Source organism: Xenopus laevis, chromosome 6S (assembly GCF_017654675.1).
Source record: "Xenopus laevis strain J_2021 chromosome 6S, Xenopus_laevis_v10.1, whole genome shotgun sequence".
In the NCBI taxonomy this organism is placed as follows: domain Eukaryota; kingdom Metazoa; phylum Chordata; class Amphibia; order Anura; family Pipidae; genus Xenopus; species Xenopus laevis.
This window is the reverse complement of record NC_054382.1, coordinates 1,852,461-1,877,670: the sequence shown is the minus strand read 5'-3', so window position 1 is coordinate 1,877,670 and position 25,210 is coordinate 1,852,461. Positions and strand designations below refer to the sequence as shown.

The 25,210-nt window shown below is 41.3% G+C and overlaps 1 protein-coding gene across 1 annotated transcript; it reads right to left on the bottom strand.

Annotated features, from left to right (window-relative positions):
- Positions 1–1,698: 1,698 nt before the first annotated feature.
- Positions 1,699–24,850, bottom strand: LOC108695544 (zinc finger protein 665-like). Its single transcript, XM_041568283.1, has 3 exons — positions 24,435–24,850; positions 20,794–22,321; positions 1,699–4,466 (listed from the first exon to the last, which is right to left on the bottom strand). Exons 2-3 carry the CDS (start codon positions 22,087–22,089, stop codon positions 2,502–2,504), a joined length of 3,261 nt encoding a protein of 1,086 aa, XP_041424217.1. The 5' UTR covers positions 22,090–22,321; positions 24,435–24,850; the 3' UTR covers positions 1,699–2,501.
- Positions 24,851–25,210: the final 360 nt, after the last annotated feature.

Here is a 25,210-nt window from a genome sequence, read left to right as displayed (position 1 = left end):
GGTTTTTTTTTTTTTAATCCCCTGGCCACCAATGTATTATTTTAATATTCTATAGGCCCCTGCCACCAATCTTTTTTTTAAAACTTTTGTTTTTGGGGCCCCAATTTTTTTTTTAACTCGTAAGGGGCCCCTTGCCAAAAATTTTTTTTTTTCCAAATTTTTTTTTTGGGGCCCCAATTTGTTTTTAACTTATAAGGGGGCCCCTGCCGCCAATGTTTTTTTTTTTTTTCAAAAAAAAATTTTTTTTTTCAAATTTTTTTTTGGGGCCCCAATTTGTTTTTAACTTATAAGGGGGCCCCTGCCACCAATGTTTGTTTATTTTTTAGTTTTTTTTACATTTTTTTTTGTTGGGGCCCCAAGTTTTTTTTAACTTATAAGGGGGCCCCTGCCACCAATGTTTTTAAAAAAAAAAAAAAAAAAATTAAATTTTTTTTTTTTGGGGCCCCAATTTTTTTTATAAGGGGGCCCTGACCATCAATAGCTTTTTACAACTTGTGTGTGGGGGGGGGTTACTTTTTTAGCGCTGATGTCTGTGTGGTCTTTTAACTGCGATGTGGGCGGGATATGGGGCGGAGCTTGGTCGTCAGTGTGGGCGGGGCCCAGGGGGCCCCAAAAATTTTGTTGTACGGGGCCCCGTGATTTCTAATGGCGGCCCTGTTTATAAGACACACTCCAATCGACAATTCATCAAGAAACTTTAAAATAGAATCATATTTTCCTACGTGGCCAACAACATATAGTGTTTGTGATGCTCCAATACCCAACATATATGTTGACAATAACCCAACAGCACCACCTCCACCCAACCAACACTTTCTGATGTTCCAACAGCTAAACATCAAGATCCCTTTTATCCAAGATTTCCTCCAAAAAGTATTGGCTCACAAACTAATCTATTTTGACTGCAGGGGTCAGGATATATTTTTCAGCATGAAAGAGGCAAAAAACACTTGCAACCTGCTGGGCAGAGCAAATAACCTTAAAATGCAAACAGCCTTATGGTGTTATTTACTAAAATTTGAAAAATTCTAATTTTCAAACAGGAATAAACTCTACTAATCTCACATTAAAAATGTGGCTTATTTATTAAAAAATTTTGACTTGAAAACTTCTGATCGAGAAAACTCAAAAATTCCCAGAGCCAAAAACATCTTCAAATGGTTGCCATCGACTTTTACATGAAATCGACTGGAGTATTTTCGAATTGGAGCTTTTGTTGCTACAGAGCCTAATAAATCTAAAGAAATCTAGTTTTTTAAAGGGCATATTTATTAAATTTTAAACAGTATTAAACTATTTTTTTGTGTCAAAGCTCACAAATATGAATTAAAAAGCACCAATTCTAATGTAAATTTGAATGTGAGATTTATCACACCTTGACCATAGAAACAGTTCTAATTTGGATAATCTCCACAAGTCAGTGAGTTCTGTTGGCCCATTTGAAGATATTAACAGGCTTCTTGACATTTGAGTTCTTTTCAGAACAAAATTCAATTTGAGTTTCACCCGTATTGGATTAGAATACGAATCAAATTTTCAGGTTGTTCCCATTCAATTTTAGACGTAAAATTTTTTTTTGTAAATAACCTCCCATTCGAGTTGTGAGTACATTCAAATTTATTAGTGTAAAATAAAATTCACATCTTTTCGAAATTCGACCTCTGATAAAGCTGCCCCTAAAATTTGAAAATTCAAATGTAGTTTTAAAAAAATTTAAATTTTAATAAATCTGCTAATGTTAGCACAATTCTCAATCTCAAAACATTACTCAGTAACAGATTATTACATAAATATAGGAAACATTTTTGTTTGAAGTAAACATCAAGTATCACATAGTTCTAGATCATACAAAAAATGTCACATCAAAAGTAAAATTCGTACCCAATGGTAAATATGCCTGGAAAAGAGATCAAATAGATCCGCATTTCGATGGGAAATTTTTAAAACAAACCCGGGACCCAGTTCAATGAGCAAATCTAGATTGTACTCCTGAGTGTTCCTGTGAGCTTTATAATTCTACTCCTGACTGATTCTTGGATTCGGAACTCTTGCCTTGCTCCTGACTATGCTGATTGTTGCCTACCCTTGACTCTCTGCCTGGAAATTAACCTTGAACCAATAAACTCTATTGGTACCGAAAACTGGAGTTTTATTTACTAAAATTTGAAAAATTCTAATTTTCAAACAGGAATAAACTCTACTAAACTCACATACAAAAATGTGGCTTATTAAAAATTTGACTTGAAAACTTTTGATTGAGAAACCTTGAAAATTCCCAGAGCCAAAAACATCTTCAAATGGTTGCCATCGACTTTTACATGAAACCGACTGGAGTATTTTCGAATTTGAGTTTGTGTTGCTTCAGAGCTTAATAAATCTAAAGAAATCTAGTTTTTTAAGGGGCATATCTAAATTCCGCCTCTTGAGTATTGTAAAGGATTCCATGTTCTTTCATTGGGCACACATGAAGGGTTTCTCCCCTGTATGAGTCGTGTGGTGAATTATGAGACGATGAAATCCTTTGCCGCATTCTGTACGTGTGAAGGATTTTCACTTGTGTGAACTGTCTGGTGATTTTTGAGCTCATAGTTTCTAGAAAACCGTTTGCCACATTCTGTGCATGAGAAGGGTTTCTCCCCTGTGTGAACTGTCCGGTGTCTTTTGAGGCTCTTCTTTGCAGGAAATCCTTTGCCACATTCTGTGCATGTGAAGGGTTTCTCCCCTGTGTGAACTGTCTGGTGAATTTTGAGGTCAAAGTTTCTAAAAAATCCTTTGCCACATTCTGTGCATGTGAAGGGTTTCTCTCCTGTGTGAACTGTCTGGTGAATTTTGAGGTTCTTCTGTACAGAAAATCCTTTGCCACATTCTGTGCATGTGAAGGGTTTCTCCCCAGTGTGAATTCTTTGGTGTACTGTTAGATGATGCTTTTCAGAAAATCCTTGGCCACATTCTGTGCATGTGTAGGGTTTCTCTCCTGTATGAACTCTATGGTGAACATTGAGGTTTTTCTTTCTAGCAAACCCTTTTCCACATTCTGTGCATGTAAAGGTTTTCTCTCCTGTGTGAACGGTCTGGTGAGATTTGAGGCTCCTCTTTGTAGTAAATTCTTTGCCACATTCTGTGCATGTGAAGGGTTTCACTCCTGTGTGAACTGTTAGGTGAGTTTTGAGGCTCCTCTTTATAGAAAACCCTTTTCCACATTCTGTGCATGTAAAGGGTTTCTCCCCTGTGTGAACTGTCTGGTGAATTTTGAGGTTAAAGTTTGTAAAGAATCCTTTGCCACATTCTGTGCATGCAAAGGGTTTCTCTCCTGTGTGAATTCTTTGGTGAATTTTGAAGTTACTACTCATTGAAAATCCTTTGCCACATTCTGTACATTTGAAGGGTTTCTCTCTTGTGTGAATTGTTTGGTGAATTCTGAGTTTTTTCTTTGTAGGAAACCCTTCTCCACATTCTGTGCATGTGAAGGGTTTCTCCCCTGTGTGAACTGTTTGGTGAATTTTGAGAAGATCTTTTCTAGAAAAGCCTTTGCCACATTCTGTGCATGTGAAGGGTTTTACCCCTGTGTGAACTATTTGGTGAATTTTGAGAAGATCTTTTCTAGAAAAGCCTTTGCCACATTCTGTGCATGTGAAGGGTTTTACCCCTGTGTGAACTGTTTGGTGAATTTTGAGAAGATCTTTTCTAGAAAAGCATTTGCCACATTCTGTGCATGTGAAAGGTTTCACCCCCGTGTGAACTATTTGGTGTAATCGGAGATAATACTTTGTAGAAAAGCCTTTGCCACATTCTGTGCATGTGAAGGGTTTCACCCCCGTGTGAACTATTTGGTGTATTTGGAGAAGATGTTTTGTAGAAAATCCTTTGCCACATTCTGTGCATGTGAAGGGTTTCACCCCCGTGTGAACTATTTGGTGTATTTGGAAAAGATGTTTTGTAGAAAATCCTTTGCCACATTCTGTGCATGTGAAGGGTTTCTCTCCTGTGTGAACTCTCTGGTGAATTTTGAGGTTCTTCTGTATAGAAAATCCTTTGCCACATTCTGTGCATGTGAAGGGTTTCTCTCCTGTGTGAACTCTCTGGTGAATTTTGAGGTTCTTCTGTATAGAAAATCCTTTGCCACATTCTGTGCATGTGAAGGGTTTCTCCCCTGTGTGAATTCTCCAATGAATTTTGAGCTTCTTCTTTGTAGAAAATCCTTTGCCACACTCATTACAGGAAAATGATTTCTTCCCCGTGGGATTTATAAGAAGATTCACAGTTGAAGAGAAGTCTTTGTCAAATTCTTCATAAGGGAAAGTTTGTTCTTCTTTGATAACCTTCTGATGTCCTGTAAGACTGTTGGTTGGCTGCTCAGATTCCATTGTGTGAATAAAATTGCACCTCGGCCTCTTTTGTCTTCTGACTTGTTGTAACTGACAGACAAGAAGATCTGTTGCTATTTGGTTTCTGAGAGACCTGATATCCTATTCCTGAAGATCTTGGTCTCTGCTTTATTGTATGAGCTGAACCTGTAATGGCTCCTTGGCTGGATTTAGGAAATCATGGGAATCCCTGGAATCTGCTAATTGTAATCTCTGGGTACTTAATGGTGGTCTGGAATTTTCTGCATCTCCTTCTTCTTTCCTGAAAGGGAAAAAAGAATCATTAAATCCTTGTTGGGCTTTACAGTAAAATGACCTACTCACCCATACTGAGTTAGAGACTGTCGTTTCCACCTATATATGTGTTGATATTTTGGAGTGTTTACAGGTTCAGGTGATTTTCGACTACAGGAACTAAACTATGTATTTAAAAGCCAATGCCATTTTTCCCTGGGATGGGATTGTGTTAGTTGGCTAGTTTAGGATTTGCCAGATGGAAAATGAAACTTTTACAGGTGCAGGTGATTTTCACTCTATAGTAACTGAAACATGTCTTTAAAAAGCCAATGCCATTTTTCCTTGGGGCAGGATTATGTTAGTCAGTCATCTAGCCTGGCTCTTGCCAGACAGACCCCTTATATCACCATGTACATATATTATTCTGGATGGATGAGATGCCTATTGATTTCTCTGTCCACGAGAACATAAAAAAAGCTGAAATTCTGAACTGTTATTTTTTGTCTTTCTACAAAACTGAGGAACCAGCAAATGAATGTTTCCTTATTAATTGTCCCAATTCTAGTAATACAACTACTAATGCATGAAAATTCATGCTGCAGAGAGACTGGTAAATTGCTAATGTGGTGTCGCTATTTATAAAGGATCCCATTCTCAGCCTGAAAACTACAAGCTTGTTAGTTGGACGTCAGTGGTAAGAAAACTTTTCAATGGGGTGTTTAGAGATAAGAAAGATTTAGAGATAAGAATTTTCACTTTATTATAGATCACAATATTATGAGTTTGTTCCAGCATGGTTTAATGCAAAAACAGATTTTGCTAGACAAATTAATTTGCCTTTTATTAGGAGGTGAGCAGGAACCTCCACTCTGAGATGGCAGTGGATGTGATCTACTATGAAACATAGTATTTGTACCTGATAGAGAACTGATTGAAGGATAGATTACAAAGACTGGTGGTAAATGGAACATTTTGTAATGGATCAGTGTTGCTAGTGGAGTACCGCAGGGGTCTGTACTTGTCCATTTGCATTTTAATTTGTTTGTTAATGATATGGAGATGGGCATTGAATGTACTGTAGATATTTTTCTGATGATACTATAATGTGCACAACTTTAAATTCCATGTAAGAATTTACCACTTTTCTGCCCAGCTTTCCGATTTATTCAAATCCCTCAGGAAAATGAGGTTTCAATGTTGATAAACTTAAAGGGCAAGTAAAGTCTAAAATGGAATAAGGCTAGAAATGCTGTATTTTGTATACTAAACATAAACTTACTGCACCACAAGCCTAATAAAACAAATGATTTCTGCTTTCAAAGTTGGCCACAGGGGGTCACCATCTTGTAACTCTGTTAAACATCTTTGCAAGACCAAGACTGTGCACATGCTCAGTGTGATCTGGGCTGCTTAGGGATCATCATAAACAAAGCTGCTTGAATTCTGCATGGCTGGGAAGTAAGGCGGGAGCTCCCCCTGCTGTACATAAGTATGATTGTTTCCCTGCACAGCAGTTAGGGACAGTCTGACAATTCCTATCCACAGCAGTAAATGAAGGGAGAATTTCACTGCATACAGTCAGGTTTCTTATAAAAAAAAACAGTTCAAATTTTTTAATTAAAGTATATTGGAGATAGGTTTCTTCATAAAAGAAAGTGAAATGGGATTTTATTTTTTTGCCTTTACATGTCCTTTAAGGTTATGCACTTTGGAAGAAATAATATAAATATAACTTATTCAATAAATGGCAGTGTGTTGGGGGTTTCCAGAATTAAGAAGGATCTGGTGGTTGTGTAGAAGAAGGATATAAATAGCTGGAGAGAGTACAGAGAAATACAATTGAACTAGTCAAGAGGGTAGACTAAGGGTGGAACACTCTTTTCTGGTACATTAGAGGACAATATAAACAGATAAGATATTTTTACCCATAAAGAGAATCACGTACCAGAGGCCTCCCCTTCAGACTAGAGGAAAAGAAGTTTCATTTAAAGGAACAGAGTAGGGGGTTCATCACAGTGAGGAGGACAGTGAGGTTGGGGAATGCACTGCCGGGTGATGATTCAGTTAATGACTATAAGAGGGACTTGGATGATTTCTTGGACAGACATAATACAAAGGCTATTGTGATACTAAACTCTATAGTTAGTGTATGAGTATATATAGTTAAAACCCAAAAGCGTGAGGTTTATTTATGCAATATGTTAATGAAATTAATAGTAACTATGTATGTTACGTAGTCTCCTTGGATGCTCAGGAACACTGGGATTTCAATAAATATATATAAATATATAATAAATATATGATTTCAATAAATATAAATAAATATATATATCTTATAAATATACTCAGTTGACAGTTTGTCTGTGAGCCTGAATGTCACCATCTTGTGTACGTGATACAATTCTTTTACATTTCCCAAGGAATGGCAAAAACCAGTATTAAATCTGGGAAAATATAAAATCCAGGAAAAATAAAATGCAACTTGTTTGTATGGTGTAAATTATAGGAAACTGTACAATCCCGGTATGTGAAACCCACAAATATTAGTAGCAATAGGTCATTTTGTATTTTTTTTTTTAAAAAAAAATTCTAATAATCTTTTCAATATATATTCATAAAGGATTTAAATAAATCCCCCCAACATGAATAAATGAGCCATAAGCACAAGGACATAAGGAGAATAAAAAAGCAATAAGTGATCAGTATGAGAGGAAACAAATGGGCTCAGTAGCACAAGCTGACTCCAGTGGATTCACAGAATTCAGGGGGGATCTGTTATCCAGAATGCTCAGGACCTGGGGTTTTCCGGATAACGGATGTTTCCATAATTTGGATCTTCATACCTTAAGTCTACTAGAAAATCATATAAACATGAAATAAAGCCAATAGGCTGGTTTTGCCTCCAATAAGGATTAATTATATCTTAGTTGGGATCAAGTACAAGCGACTGTTTTATTATTACACAGAAAAAGCAAATCATTTTTAAAAATTTGGATTATTTGGATAAAATGGAGTCTATGCGTAATTCGGAGCTTTCTGGATATGGGGTTTCCAGATAAGGGATCCTATACGTGTAGTTACCTGTCCTTGGGCAGAGTCTCCTCATTAGCCTGCAGAGCTCCTGTACCCACACGTCTCTTCCCCAAACTAACTCACCTCTCATTCTCACACCTTTTTATCCCATTTTGGATCCCCCCAAGCCTGGATCTGCTTCAACTACAATAAAGAACTATGGGCCGTGCCTTTGTTTTAGTGTAAAGGAAGACTGACTTCCTGAAAGATAAAAACCTTAATTAGCATAGTCACATGGTTCACAAAGGACCCTAATTAGCATGGAATAATAAAATAACGAGTGCGGAGTCAGCCTTAATTTGCACCCTGGAATGAAATTATTTATAAATCTTCTAAAGGCACATGCTTAGTATAAGTGAAATTATTATGCAACGTAAAGGGTTAAGCAGCATAAGAGGTAATTTTCAGAGGTTCAGTGGTGTGTAATTAAATACAGAATGTGAATTTATTTCATGTTTATCACCAATTTGAAAGATTGTGCCTATGTGCAATAAAGGAGAAGTAAAGCCTAACTAAAGAAGTAGGTAGAAATGTTGTACATGATGTTTTGTGCTTCTGTACCAGCCCAAGGCAACCACAGCCCTTTAGCAGTAAAGATCTGTGTCTCCAAAGATGCCCCAGTAGCTCCCCATCTTCTTTTCTGCTGATTCACTGATTCACATGCTCTGTGCTGCTGTCACTTACTGAGCTTAGGGAGCCACTCACAATATACAGTACACATAGAATAGAAATGTCACAATATAAGGCTGATTAGTAATTGTCACGGATTTGGTACTTCCAGTTACACGTGACTTTAAGGGGGGTATTTATCAAGGGTCGAATTTCAAAGGGTTAAAACCTTTGAAATTTGACCATTGAATTGAAATCCTCCGACTTCGAATATCGAAGCCGAAGGATTTTTCACCGAATTTAGCGGTCGAACGATCGAATAAAAATTCGAACGATATTTACCGATCGATCGAAGGATTTTTATTCGATGTTAAAACACTTTAAAAAAATGCTCTGGAAGGTCCCCATAGGCTAACACAGCACTTCAGTAGCTTTAATTTGGCAAAGTATTAAATTCAAGGTTTTTTTAAAGAGACAGTACTTCCAAAGTAGTAGAACGATTTTTATTTCAAATCATTCGAATATCGTAGTCGAAGTCAAATATGGCCTATTCGATGGTCGAATAACCCAAAAATTTAGTTTTTTACATTTGAAAATTCACTCCAGGCTTAGTAAATGTGCCCCTAGGTGTGACTATCAGGGGTCACTTACTCAGTCTCTCACTCACTTTGTACACAGGTTAGACTAACACAACAGCACCCCAAATACCAACCAACACCCACAAACTCATTCGCTGCCACCATCTATCATTCACAGACGATAGAAACCTAATGGGACTATTCCCCTGTTCTCTCTAACAGGCAGGGCCACCATTAGAAATCACGGGGCCCCGTACAACAACATTTTCGGGCTCCCCTGGGCCCCCCTGGGCCTCGCCCACCCCAGATCCCGCCCACCCCACCATACATCAGCGCTAAAAAAGGTAACCCCCCCACACACAAGTTATAAAAAGCTATTGATGGTTAGGGCCCCTTTTTATAAGTTAAAAAAACGGTGGCAGCAGGGTCCCCATAAAAGTTTTCAAAAAAAAAAAAAAAAAATTGGTGGTCGGGCCCCCCTACAAGTTAAAATAAATAATTGGTGACCAGGGCCCCCTTATAAATTAAAAAAAATTGGCGCCAGGGCCCCCATAAAAGTTTTTTTTAAAAAAAAAACATTGGGCCCCTTTACAAGTAAAAAAAAAATTGGTGCCCCAGAGAATATTTTTAAAAAAAACATTGGTGGCAGGGGCCTATAGAGTATTACAATAATACATTGGTGGACAGGGGATTTAAAAAAAAACCAAAAAATTGGTGTTCAGTAGAATTGAACTCGTGGCTTCAGGACTTCAACTTCGCCTCCTTTCAAGACTTTGGGTCTTTTTTCCGCTTTCAGGACTTCAGCTGTTCGGCTTTTCAGAAGGAAGAGGTGGTCGTGGTCAAAGGGGGCCCTGCTATTTCAAAAAGTGTAGCACAGCCGGGCCCCCATGGGCATCCACACATAGGCAGGGTCAGACACCATGAAAAAAACCCGGTGGGCCCCGACCCTCATGGGCCCCTGCCAGGCCAGACCCTCCTCTCCCAATTTGAAAATAACCATTTCCTGACGCGCAGCACTGGGAGGAGAGGCTGGAAGGGAGGCAGGGGGGGCCAGAAGGGAGGAGACAGCGGTGGAGGGGCGGAGGGGGGCCCTGGATGGCAGTCCTGGTGAGCCCCCCAGTCCAACCCTCCACATGGGGCAAAAGGGGGGCACTTGTCCCCCCCTGGATGCGCCTTGAGTGTGTGTGAGGCAGAGAGAGGGAGGAGGAGGGATGAGTGGGGGAGACCCTGGGATCACATTTTGGGACATGGGGAGAACAGACGCCCCGGCTGCTGCACTCTCTCTCCTGAGGAAGAAATACAGACTCGCCTTTACTCACTGATTTAAAGGACCAGTAAAACAATTTTTAAAATAAAAAAAAACAAATGCATAGACATTACTTACCTCCAATCTGCTGATCTTTCCTGCTGGTTGGATAAGACATAGGAAAAAACTCAAACCGGCTCTGTCCCACGGCGTCCAATGGTTCTCTGCTATCTTTTTGCTTCTTGTCCTTCTTCTCCCCTACGTACACGCTGCTGGGTGTCTCTGCTGGGTGTCTCTGCTGGATGTCTCTGCTGGATGTCTCTGCTGGGTGTTTCTGCTGGTTGTCTCTGCTGGGTGTCTCTTCTGGGTGTTTCCGCTGGATGTCTCTGCTGGGTGTTTCTGCTGGGTGTCTCTGCTGGGTGTCTCTTCTGGGTGTCTCTGCTGGGTGTCTCTGCTGGGTGTCTCTTCTGGGTTCTGACGTCACTTCTGGATGCTTTTCTCTGCTCACACTGACAGCAACTCTGCCGTTCTGTTACATTATCTCCCTGCTCTTTTGCCCTGCAGTTATGTTCCCTCCCTCAGCGTCTCTTCCCCCTGCAGAATCTTTTTGTCAAGGGAATTTATCTCTCCCCCCCCCACCACAGCCTTTGCCTCCCCTCTGCCGGTAGCTTTTCTATCCCCCCCCCCCCGCAGCATTTAAAGGAACAGTAACACTAAAAAATTAAAGTGTTTTAAAGTAATGAAAATATCATGTACTGGTGCCCTGCACTGGTACAACTGGTGTGTTTGCTTCAGAAACACTAGTATAGTTTATATAAACAAGCTGCTGTGGAGCAATGGCGGAAATTGAAAAACGACTATATGGCACAGGATAACTAATGGATAACAGATAACACCACTAGACAGACAGAGCTTATCTGCTATCTGCTGTGTAACCTAAGCCTTTTCTCCTTTGAATGGCTGCCCCCATGGCTACACAGCAGCTTTTTTATATAAACTATAGTAGTACTTATCTGTTATCTACTGTGTATCCTGTGCTTGAATGGCTGCCCCCATGGCTACACAGCAGCTTGTTTATATAAACTATAGTAGTACTTATCTGTTATCTACTGTGTATCCTGTGCTTGAATGGCTGTCCCCATGGCTACACAACAGCTTGTTTATATAAACTATAGTAGTACTTATCTGTTATCTACTGTGTATCCTGTGCTTGAATGGCTGCCCCCATGGCTATAAATGATATATAAACTATAGTAGTGTTTCTTAAGCAAACACAGCAGTTGTACCAGTGCAGGGCAACACTACATTATATTTTTATTACTTTAAAACACTTTTATTATTTGCCTGCAGCATTCTGCCCCCTCAGTGTCTCTCTGCAGCCTTTTCAATCCTCTGCTTTTCTCTGTCTCAGTTCACTCACCACTGCTCTGATGCCTCACACAACTTTACTTAGCGGCTGCTCTGGGTTCTGACTTGCAGGTTCCTTACGTCCGCGTCTTTGTACAGGAACAGCGCCCGGAGTGCACACGCCATGGCGAACCAGTCACCTTTCCGCCGTTTTCCAATGCAATGGAGAAAAGGTGTTTTTTTAATTTTTTTAATAAAAAAATGCTAGGTGTATTGTATTAATTTATTAGGGCATGCCCATTATTTTTAGCATATAGAATGGATTTTTTATGTAAAAATTTTTGATGTTACTGGTCCTTTAAACGGATACTATCATGGGAAAAAACTTTTTTTTTGCAAAATGAATCAGTTAATATTGCTGAATTCTGCACTGAAATCCATTTCTCAAAAGCTAAATAAGAACGGTTGGCGCAGGATATATTTTAAACTAAATAAATGGTGAATTAGGCCGCATGGAGTGTCCTCACCCAACTTAGAAGAGTAAATATAAATATTAGAAAAATGGGACTTCAACTCCAAATCACCAATTCACCATTATAATATTAATTTGGATATGGAATTACAAAATATTCTGAGAGTCAAAATAAAAGGCAATATTTATTTGTTTAACCATGAACTGGTTAAAAAGATTTAAAAACCAAGGAGACAGCGCTGCAGAAGGACTGAGGGATCCCTCTCCCCTGACAAACTTACAATGAGAAATTAGATGTTTGTAAAGGGGAACTGAGCCACTCAAAATAGGTGTCTGATAAAAGCCCTCCTGGGAGGCTTAATTGTTTGCAGTCAATGAAATGGGAGCTCCCGGGACAAGGTGCAATGCTGGATAGTGTTGTATCCGTTGTTACAAAGTTGGGAAGAGTTTGCTGGAATAATTATTATTGATCCATAACACTCCGATGAGGTGGGGACTAATCAGCCCTAGATGTGTAGCCAAGTCGGTATGGGGCTGTTGTATTAGACCGCAGTCTGTGTGAGTCCGAATGACATGGAGTGTAGTTAAATGTATAATCCAAATGCGGTTACAGTTTCAAGACCCCCGTCACAGCCAAATAGTCACTCTGGCCACAATATTGGACGTAATAACCCAAAGGGGGCCCCGGGTATCACCAATTCCAGCCCCAAACACAGTGAATTTTACCGACCGCAGCAGGCTAACCGATCTGGCTCCAGACTCCTTCCCTCCAATCCAATGCGATCAATGCATGTACTTGCGCAGGTGTATTCCAGGGTCCTACAGATATATGTGGAGGACGGGACCTCAGCTCTGTGTCAATTCTGTGTCAATTTCCCAGCTGCCCCTGGTCATGTGACTTGTGCTAGCACTATAGGAGAAAAATGCTTTCTGGCAGGCTGCTGTTTTTCCTTCTCAATGTATTGAGAAGGAAAAACAGCAGCCTGCCAGAAAGCATTTTTCTCCTAAAGTGCTGGCACAAGTCACATGACCGGGGGCAGCTGGGAAATTGACAAAATGTCTAGTCCCATGTCAGATTTCAAAATTGAATATAAAAAAATCCGTTTGCTCTTTTGAGAAACAGATTTCAGTGCAGAATTCTGCTGGAGTACCACTATTAACTGATGTGTTTTGAAAAAAACATGTTTTCCAATGACAGGATCCCTTTAAGAGGCTGCAGTGCCGTCCGTGCTACAAATACTTGTTGAGTTGCGATCTCCCCCCTCTTAGCCCCCGTCCGTGCTCATCACATGAAAACCTTAGGTCACAAGCTGAACACAGAGCACAGAGGGGGGCTAAGAGGGGGGAGTTTGCAACTCAACAAGTATTTGTAGCATGGACACAGCTGTCACTGCAGCCTCTTAAATCAGTGAGAAGAGGCGAGTCTGTATTTGTTCCTTAGGAGATTGAGTGCAGCAGCTGGAGTGTCTGTTCTCCCACCTGAAAGATTTTCTGTGCTCTCCTCTGTGGGCCCCCCTTCAGGTCCCGGCTCAGTACAGTAGTACCCCGTGCCCCCCTGATGGCGGCCATGCTAACAGGTAATAACTCACACTACGCCAATTAAACACTCTCTCACTAGAGTCAGTTAGTTCCTACTAATTCAACCAGTACTCCAGCACACCAAGGGGCAGATTTACTAAGCCTCGAGTGAATTTTCGAATATAGAAAAGTTCGAATTTCGAAGTAAATTTTTGAGTACTTCGACCATTGGCTATATTCGACTCAAATGATTCAAAGTAAAAATCGTTAGACTATTCGACCATTTCATAGTGGAAGTACTGTCTCTTTAAAAAAACTTTGAATTCAATACTTCGCCAAATTAAAGCTACCGAAGTGCTGTGTCAGCCTATGGGGACCTTCTAGAAAAATTTTTGAAGTCTTTACACATCGAATAAAAATCCTTCGATCGATGGCTAAAATGTTCGAATCGATCAAACGATTTTTATTCAATCGTAGGATGGCCAAATTCGGTGAAAAACCGTCAAATTCAATATTCATCATCATCATCGTCATCGTTTATTTATATATTCAAAGTTTTTCAATTTGATGGTCGAATTTCGAAGGTTTTAACCCTTTGAAATTTGACCCTTGATAAATACCCCCCAAGGGTTAATCCACATACACACAGACTATTGTCTCCATTCAGCATGCAGAGGGTTAAGGCTCACAGTTACACTCTTTTAGGCTATTAAGTTGTATATTTAATATTATAAAAGGTATAAGAGTGCAATTAACAAAAAGATGGTACAAAAAGAGACAGACATTCAATAATACAATTACAAACAGTTGTAAAATAAAAAGGGAAAAACATAGAAACTTATACTCTTACCAAAGATATAGAATTCCTGGTCCTGGAGGCAAAGGGAACATTAACTGGAGGAACTTCCGACAGCAATTGGTCCTCCTAAGTAAATCCAATTCTTAGAAGAGCTGACAATTTATCAGTGATTTCAGGGCATCCAATAACAGCACACTCCCCCCTCCCTCAGGAATGCAAGGGGGTGTGGCCTAGCAGGACACAGATTGAGTGAGTATGAGCTCCTGTGAGTAGGAACTGGACCAAGAATATAATGACCATAACTCCTTATAGGAACATAGGAGAGAGATGATATTATATTCATTGGTTATTAATTCTCTCAGGGATTCCATAGATACTAAACATCAATACTGTGTGACCTGCCCCTGCCCAGATATTCACATGTGATATACACAGTACTAACCCTTGTCATGTTTGGACTCGTTTGAAAGCTGAAATTACCTTGAACCTAGGGTTGCTACCTAGCCGGTATTTTACTAGCCTAGCCGGTAAGACACCAGCCAAGGCCGGGGCCCGTATTACAAATTTACCGGCAATGTAGCTGCCGGTAAATTTGTAATACCCTTAAAAAGACCCCTCAGCCCGCCCCCAATCGACGGTAAACTTACCTTGTCCTTCGGTTTTTATCCTGGCCTTGCCGTGGCCCCTCCCCTTTGCGTCACAAGCCCCTCCCCTTTGACATCACACCACACCCCTTTTTGTACCCGCCCCCTACCAGCTGGAATTTTTTTTTTCAAAAGGTGGCAACCCTACTTGAACCCATCACTAGTTTTTAAAGGAGAAGGAAAGCTACGGAGGCATTTTATTGGCAATAGATTAGCTGCAATAGTACAAGCTAGAATACTATATTTATTCTGTAGAATGTTTTACCATACCTGAGTAAAAAGCTCTAGAAACTCTCTGTTTGTTTAGGATAGGAGCTGCAGTATTAACGTGGTGTGACATCACTTCCTGCCTGTGTCTCTCCCTGCTCTGGGCTCAGATTACAGTAGAGAAGGGAGGGGGTGGGGGGAGAGGAACAAACTGAGCATGCTCTTGCCCAGGGCAATGAGGTTTAAGCTGAAGGCAGGAAGTCTGATACAGAAGCCCATGAGTACACAATAGAAGGAAAGAAATGCTGCGTTTCTTTTGACAGAGGACTCAGAGCAACATTACTTTGGGGGTTTACTGGTATATTTATATAGACCTTTCTGATAAGGCTTACTTACTTTTAACCTTTCCTTCTCCTTTAATCATCTGGGTACAACAGGTCTGGCTTCTGTGAGGAGAAATATATGTGAGTATACATTATATGTGACCTTCACTTCACCTGTGAGGGTCTTGCTGGGAACTTTAAGTCCCCCTTCCCATGGAATGACTTATCAGCCTGGGCTTGGAGAAGGTCAACATAGTCTGTGACCCTGTTATAAATGACTCCAGACCTTAGTGAAGAGAGACCTGTCATGTGTCTGATTTAGGAACTGGCACAAATATTTCTGATGATACCTTGGCCTGTTCTAGTTACTATTACACACCTGTATCATGATATCTCCCCTGTTTAGAGTGAGCATGTGGAGATAATCTTGCCACAATAATATATTAATCCATAATTATAACCAGGTAACTATTGAAATATCCATTAATATTATACAGTATGAGGGACCAGGGTACCTCCCAGGCCTATAGTCTTGCTCCTCGAGGGCTGTATCAGTATAATCTCAGGTACTGGACTGGTTTGAAGTAGATACACTTCCCACTTTGCCGGTCTCTGGTTCAAGTGCAGGTTTGAGTAACAGGCAATGCTCTATCACTGCTCTCCGCAGGCATCTGACCTATTGCTCCCACCTGGTTCACTGAGGGGCCCTCCAGCCTCTCTCTAATTCCCCATTCCCTGGGCCTAGACTTAGAAACTAGCTGGCTGCTTCCACCATCTTTATACCACCCTGGTCTCCACTGACCTTCTTATTCATGGGTTGGTATAAACCACTGGGCTTGTCCCTAATATCCTGGACTTCTGGAAAAACTGCTTTGTTGCTTTCTGACTTGGGAGCAACTCCTGGTACTGTCAGCCTCCCCTCCTTAGCACCGACCACCTGCCCCCCCCCCAGTACTGGTTCTGGCATGGGGGGGGCTATATCTGGCCAGTATCCACTAGGACCCTACTCTGAGTCCTTGCCCCTCATGCTTCTGCAGTGACTCCTGAGCTTGGCCTAGATGCTGACCCCTCAAGACCTCAGGCAGTTTGGGTACAGGACCAGGGATCACATTCTGGAAATCCCTCACTGCCGACACACTACTGGGCTGCACCAGGGAGACTCCTAATGGAAACCTCTCCTCCCCATCTCCCCTCTTTCTTTTTTTTTTAAACAATTCGTGTTTATTTAGTTTCAAATGTACACATTGTACATCATATCACTGATCAGTATGCGTTGTACAATGAATAATATAGTATGAAATGCCATCAATAAACATAAACAAAATTAACGTTTGCAGTGTCAGTTATTTGCAGGTTCTACATACATACCCTAAAACAATATTACCAGTATACCATTAAATATAACATAAATTGCCCCTAGTGTGTTAAGAGTCTTGTGCAATTTCCGGGTCCAACCATACTGCCCATATTTTGTCAAATTTCTGGGGCCAGCCCCTCCGAATGTACCCCATCTCCCTTCTTATTCCTACTTTGGACAACACTGGTTCAGGCACTTGTTGACTCAGACTCCTGCCTCCCAGTCCTCCCTCCCAGTTACTTATGTATTTTACTTTTTACAATTACCTGTTGAGTTGGGCGGCCACACTCCAGTGCAGCTGGACCCAGTGAGACCTGGTCATAGGGCACAAAAGCAGTTACCATGTAACCCAAATCATTCCCCAACAAGACATTTACAGGCAGGGGCGCTCCACCAATGAGACGAGTTGAGACACTCGCTTCAGGCAGCAGCGCCCCCCTGGTTGCCAGGGGCGGCAAAAATGCCACTCCTGGTAACTAAGAGCCAAATTTCCGGTTTTCAAACTATTGCGCCCTCTGCACTATGCATCGCGGACCGCCCCTGCCCTCTCCAGCGCTGTAAAGGTTAGTGCCGTGGGGAGGGGTGGGGGCTGCGAAAGAAGGCCGCCTCAGGTGGCATAATAGCAAGAATCGCACCTGTTTACAGGAATTTCATTGGTTACACCCACTTCTCTTAGACCTCTCCCTGCACCCCAATCCAAGAAAACTTGGCATGGCCCATCTGGTTGCTGGAAAATTATCTGTGGGTGTAAAGGTGGTCCTTAACTGCCCTTCACCTGCCACACCCTTGGGGTAACTCACTCAGGATCCCGAGGCCTCCGGGAGACATGCAATACACCTCACAAGATATGACGCAGAACTTGTCTGGTTCATTAGTAGGACTAGGTTTTATACTCTTTGGAACGGCCAGTGTCGGACTGGCCCACCAGGATACCAGGAAAACTCAAAAATAGTGGAAAATAGTGGAATATAGATTATAGTCTGTAAAGAAAAGAGACTAGGAGAATAGAAGTTGAGTGAAGAGAGGAAAAATAATAATACTGAGAGTGGACCTCTAGTCTAAGGTTTTTGGATGGGCCCCTGGTGCCCCAGTCTGACACTGTTCCCCACATGTTGGTGCAGGAGTGTAGAAGAGTTTTGGGGAGGGGGGTTTTAATGCTATACATGAGACTGACCCCCATGGTCCAGGCTCCCCATAATGTCTTAAAAATCACTGTATCCATTCAAATGGGACTTCTGCCATACTGAGGCCCATCATCTGTGCCCAAGTAAGATTTCCCACAATCCATATTTACACGTTGATCTTATCAGTTGTGAAGAGTTCGCTAGTTAAACCCCCAGGTAATTACACGGATAATGCTCAAACTCAGAAGATAAGATTTTTTGAAAGGTGCACCATGAAGGGTTAACATGCCTACGTGCCGACCCTTGTAGGCCTCTGTACTTGTTTTTCTGTACGACCCTGTACTGTCTCTTCTTAGACAACGTTGCACAAGTATCATCATGTACCATAAACAATGTTATCCGCTTGTCTCAGCCAAAATGTCTCTGAACATATTTGTCTCTTTATTTCTCTCTTGTCCATCCTGAATGCTGTACCTGTTAGACATATATGTACTATGCTAATACGTCACTATATTGGCATGTCTTTACTTATACCCTATATAAGCCTATGTTTGGCCTTCAATAAACGGAACTTGTTATTCTGATCCACTCGTTGGTGTTTCTTTGTACAAGTTCCCCGGATCTAGAATACAATACCTTGTTGGGCAGCCAGAACCCAAGGTTCCAGTGGCAGTTGGTTTGTTTTCCCCAACACACCAAACTGCAGATTAGCAAAAAACAATCAATTCCAATCACGGTTGGAGAAACCCCACAAACCCTAAATTCTTACCCTGGTGCCTAGTGATTGGCCACCTCACATCCAAGGTATGAAGAAATTCACTGGCACCTAGGGTAAAATACCTGCCAAGGCCGGGGCCGGTATTACAAATTTACCGGCAATGTAGCTGCCGGTAAATGCCAGTAATACGATCAAATGAGCCCTCGGCCTGCCCCCAATCCCCTGCAACTTACCTTTTTTTTTGCCTCTTCTAGCGTCCGCGGGTCTCCGTCGCGTGGCCCCGCCCCTTTTGACATCACACCCCGCCCATTTGAGGCCCCGCCCCCCCAGCAGCCGGTAATTTTTTTTATAAAAGGTGGCAACCCTACTGGCACCCAGGAGTTGCGACAGAAGGGCAAGCCCATTCCATTTTTGCAATTGCAACTCCGGTGCCGGTGAATTTCTTCATACAAAAAAAAAAATCACACAGGTCCGGACAGTGGCTGAACCCTCTTTACACCGTATAATATAATTTTATACCAAGAGCAAAACATCATCAACATTTTTAATGTACGTAACATATTTGATTCAATTTCATAGGTTAGTACATCACCTATTTACAGTAATTATTGCTTATTTCCAGGGGCGTAACTAGAGCAAGCAGACCCTGCGGCTGCAGGGGGGCCCAGGGGGTATAGGGGCCCCATGAGACTCTAGTTCATATACAATTTCAATAAATATTGGTAAAACCGGACAACCTCTGGATATGTTGGGGCCCCTAAAATTAATTTGCTGTGGGGCCCAGTAACATATAGTTATGCCACTGCTTATTTCTCATTATTATTATTATCTCAGGGCCTAAAAAAAATGAAAAAGAACTCGCAGACTTATAATCTCCTTGAGACACTGAGCTGTTTTCATTAACTGTGTTCAATGTCCTTGATAGTTTCAGGGTTTTTTGATAAGAACCACAAACCAGAGCCAACACTTTCTGTTCCTATTTTCCAAATTGATGCAATATCACAATCCAGCAGTATTAAGATTTAACTCTATGAATGCTAGCATAAGCTGCTTCACGTGTCTTTTGAGGCCTGTTGCTTATTTTTTTAATCTTAACAGTTGTCATGTGGATATTTTACTATTTGATTGATTGTTTCACCTATAAAATATAGAATAGAAAACTCTAGAGCCTCCAGATAGAGACACCATCTCCACTTACCTGAAGGTCAGAAGAAGAGAAAGGGAGGTTAAAAACAAGAAGAAAAATATATTAAAAAAAAAGCAAATTTCGGCAGTAGCCAAAACAGATCAGTTCCAGCTTCTCGTTACATTGGGAATTTACTGGATTGTTCCAATAACGGGAAATGTGTGGGCACGGCACTAACAGAATCTAAGGACACACCAGTAAGCCACACGTGATGGTTAAAAAGAGACTTTATTTCACTTTACAACCGTGTGAGTTTTGTGACTCGTAGCCATGGGCTTATCCACCCAACAGAGTCATTCAGCCTATGAAAAAGAAGTTGGAACTGTGGCATCAATGAACTCTTTGTACCAACGCCAGATTTTACAGACTGTGACACAAATAATGAAACTCATCCCATCAGATCAATTCACGTAGGACTAAATCAATTAGCCTTATATACAGTGACCCAATCATATTAATAATGGTTATCATATAAAGCAACTTTATCCCACAATCCATTGAGTGGATGTGTATCTGACATAGAAGTCCATTGACCTTCATACTTCAATACAAAACAATTTATTTCATTTGTCACCACTTTGGCCTTGAGGTACCAGCCCAAATGTCCAGGAGATACTTTACCCCCATTTCAATAGGTTGTTTCCCCAAATCTAACTACTAACGAATTAGGTGTTTATTCACCATTTCCCTTAGGTCTAAACTAGATAGGAAGCTTAGTGGCCCATGTATGATGTAGTCCTCTTCTGGCACGTCTGAGGTCTCCATAGCTGCCACTGTATTATTGGATTGTTGGCTTGCCAGATAGGCAACTTTGAGATCATATATAAAGCCATTGGCATTTCCCTTTCCTTAAACCTTTTCCCGACAATTTTACTTACAGTAAATTAATTTTTTTTAAAAATGTCAGAGTTAGCATGACGGAAGGAAAGCCCTTTGTATTCCATCCAGTGATATAGCTTGCCCCTAAATTGTGAAAAGTATTTAATCCTTTAGGCTTGCAACTCTAGAAAAACATTTTCCACGTTCTCTACATCTAAAAGGTTTAACTTCTTGGGGTTGCTGTGAGTTTTATGGTGACGTTGGAGTTTCCACTTGTCTGGAAAGCATTTGCCACAGTGTGAACATGTGAAGGGTTTCTCTCCAGTGTGAATTCTCTGGTGTCTCAAGAGGTTGCTGTTACTAGTGAAGACTTTGCCACATACAGTGCAGATGAAAGCTTTCTCCTCCGTGTGAGTGCTCTGGTGTGTCTGAAGGCTGCTGTCATCTGGGAAGCTTTTCCCACATTCTGAACATGTGAAGGGTTTTTCTCCAAAGTGATCTCTTCGATGAATCAAAAGAGTTTTTTTGTTAATGAATTTCTCCCCACAGTCTGTGCATCTGAAACGTTTCTCCCCTGTGTGAGTTTTATGGTGACTTTGAAGGTTGCTCTCCGCCGAGAAACACTTGCCGCATTCTGTACACGTGAAGGGTTTCTCCCCCGTGTGAAGTCTCTCATGTCTCAGGAGGTGGCTTTTGTTATTAAAGCCTTTGCCACATTCTCTACATGCGAAACGTTTCTCTCCCGTGTGAACTGCCAGGTGACTCCGAAGATGACTTTTTTGATGGAAACCTTTGTCACAAACTGAGCAGGAGTAAGGCCTAGCGTCAGTGTGAGAATTCCAGTGAATCACCAGTTGTGATTTGATAGAAAAAGCTTTGCCACATTCTGAACAGGAGAAGGGCTTTGCGCCAGAGTGCACCCGCTCATGTACCACAAGGCTGGACCTTTCAGGGAAGCATTTGCCACATTCTGTACATTGATATGGTTTCTCCCCTGTGTGAGTTCTCTGGTGTCTACGAAGCCTACCCTCTTCTGAAAAGCTTTTCCCACATTCCGTACATGTGTAAGGCTTTACTCCTGTATGAATGGCCTGGTGCGTCTGGAGATAGCGCTTGCGCAAAAAACTTTTGCCACATTCTGTGCATGTGAAGGGTTTCTCCCCTGTGTGAGCTATCTGGTGAATTCTTAGCTGTTGTCCTGTAGAAAAGCCTTTGCCGCATTCTGAGCATGTGAATGGTTTTTCATCCCTGTGAGTAGTTGCGTGTACTTGGAGACTGCCCTTCTGAGAGAAGCATTTGCCACATTCTGTACACTGGAAAGGTTTCTCCCCGGTGTGAATTCTCTGATGTGTGAGGAGCTTTGTCTTAAAAGGAAATATTTTGCCACATTCTTCACATATCAAGGGTTTCTCTTCTCTAAAAACCTTCCGATGCCCCGTAAGGCTGTCGTCTTGCTGTTCATATTTCATTCCGCTAAAAAGTTGCACACAAAAAGATCTGCTGCTGTTTGGTTTTCTGAGAGAGCCTTGTCCTGTTCCTCAGTAACACGTGGTCTACATGTGCTGGTGCTTTACCCACTCCTACACCCTTTAGCCGCTCCTTGGTTGGACTGAAGGTATTGGAGGAATTCCTGGATTCTACTACTTGTATCCGCTTGGTGCCTTATGGTGGTCTGGGATGTTCTGCATCTCCTTCTTCTTTCTTTAAAGGGAGACAAACAAGCACATAAAGGATTGTTGTAGCAATTGTTTTCATTTCTTAAACACGACTAGGGGCTTTTATTTCACATAAAACAAAAAAAGTAGGGTATTGGGGTTTACAGAGGTTGAAATGTAAACCATTAGAAAACATACTATAACGTGGGGTCTCTACATGCTACATAATTGGGTAACTCTATGCATAATGAGTGCCAGACTGGTGTGAATAGTATTTATTATGTTTTGCTATTTGCCTTTAATGGTCAAAACTTACCATCCTCTGGAAAATAAAGAGCTAAAAGAAAACTGGAATTGAGATACAAACCAAGGGAGGTGAACACTTTTCCACCCCTCCCTGACTGCTTTGGAGAGAAAGAAGTGAGTTCAGTCAGGAGTTGCTGCCTGGAGAACAGAGGGGCCTTATCCAAAAAATAAATTGTTATCATAAATACACCTACTAATAAATACTCACCAAGTAAAGGGATGGCCCAAAATATAAAGTGTGTGTGGCACACTGGAGACCATACCAGGTCAGACCAAAAGTTTTTTTATAAAATGGAAAATACTTTATTGAACAATCATCTCAAACCTTACGCCTTTTGGGTCAGTCTAACACTTAATAATAGGCTTAAATTGGCCGAACTTACCATCCTCTGGAAAAGAAAAAGGACCCCAAAAGGAAACTGGAATTGGAACCCAAACCAAGGGAGGGACCACCAGAGCCTATGAACACCCTTCCATTGTTCCCTGACTGCCTTGGAAAGGAAGAAGTGATCTCAGCCGGGAGTTGCTGCATTGAGAACAGAGGGACCTGCCAAGCTGTAAGATGTCCAAGAGTTTGCCAATGCCAATTTTGAGAGCATCGGTGATGAAGCTGATAAGATCATACTTTTGAGTAGACCACCATTAAAAGAGCAATAGCAGGATTACAAGTATGGGGCCCCTTTTTAAGGACCGGAGTAGTGACTCTTTGTGAAATCTTTAGTTATTTGTGGGGACAGCACTTTATGAGACAGTCAGCCAGCCTATCAGAATCGCTTGTATAATGATCTGCTCCTTATCTCAGAGCCTGACTGGCTGCAGCTGGAGGACAGAAGGGAATCTTTAAACAGAGGCTTCTGATTTGTTTCCATTGTGCTTTTAAAAACATGAAGTAAAGACCCACCTGTTTTGGGAAGAATAGTGAAAGGAACTTGTGACACCATATAAATTAATTATTGTTATTTTCCTAAATGAAACAACAAGTAAAAAGTATGTTCAGCACAAGCATGTTTAAAATGGAGTACCGTATATACTCGAGTATAAGCCGAGTTTTTCAGCCCCCAAAATATGCTGAAAAACTCTACCTCAGCTTATAATCGGGTCAAGCGCAAAAACGGTCGCCGGCGTGTAAGAATAGTCGTGGGCGTGTAAGAATAGTCGCCAGCGCCCAAGAATAGTCTCCAAAAATATTCGCTGGCGTCCAAGAATGGTCTCCGGCATCCAAAAACAAGACACCGGCACTTCCTATGGGAGCAGAAACCCTCAATTTTTTGATTGAAATTCACCAGAAGCTGCTGCATTTCTCACCCTAGGCTTATACTCGAGTCAATAAGCTTTCCCAGTTTTTGGAGGTAAAATTAGGTACCTCTGCTTATACTCGGGACGGCTTATACTCGAGTATATACGGGTATATTTCTCCATTAAAGCAGCCCTGCCAGCTTTTTTATTTTTCAATAAATAGATCTCAGTTGACAGTTATCTGTCTGTCTGTGAGCCTGAATAACACCATCTTGTGTCTGTGATACAATTATTTGATTTTTCCCCAAGGAATGGCAAAAAAAAACAGTATAAAATCCGAGAAAATGTTAAATCTTGTCTGTATGGGACTGTGACAAAATTGTGCCAATTGCAGGAAACTGTAAGATCCAGGTGCGTAAAATCGGGGCTCTACTGTTTTAATATTGGCCAACAAAAATATTGCAAGGGATGATTATGAAAAACCCACACACACTAGTAGCCCTGGGTAATTTTGCATTTTGAAAAAATGTAATTCTAAAAATTGTTTGTAATATATATCTGTAAAGGATTTAAAGAAATCCCCCCAACATGAATAAATGAAACACTGATCTAGTTACCTGTCCTTGGGCAGAGTCTCCTCATTAGCCTGCAGAGCTCCTGTACCCACACGTCTCTTCCCCAAACTAACTCACCTCTCATTCTCACACCTTTTTATCCCATTTTGGATCCCCCCAAGCCTGGATCTGCTTCAACTACTGACAACAAAGAACTATGGGCCGTGCCTTTGTTTTGGTAAAAAGGTTCCCCCACAATATGTAAAGGGGGGCTGATGATTCCTGTTCTCTAACGACCTTCATTAGCATAGTCACATGTTTATCATAGGATCTTAATTAGCATGGGATAATGAGAGTCTGGAGTCTTAATTTGTACCCTGGGGTGAAACTATTTGTACATTTTATTACAATATAACACACCCTTAGTATTATAGTGCACAGGGAATTTTCTCCTGCATAAAACTACCCATATGCCTTCCACAATCTCCCTCTAACTGATCTTCAGACTGGGCCCCCTTAGCTCATAACAAGGTTACAGATATATAGAAACATTGGGGTGTCACCCTGCTAAAGTTCCAGGGGTACCCAGGGTACAAATAAACACTCACCCCAAATCTCCCCCTAACTGACCTTCAGACTGGGCCCCCTTAGCTCATAACAAGGTTACAGATACATAGAAACATTGAGGTAACAGTCACCCTGCTATAGTTTCAGGGGTACCCAGGGTACAAACTATAGCAGGGTGACTGTTACCCCAATGTTTCTATATATCTGTAACCTTGTTATGAGCTAAGGGGGCCCAGTCTGAAGGTCAGTTAGGGGGAGATTTGGGGTGAGTG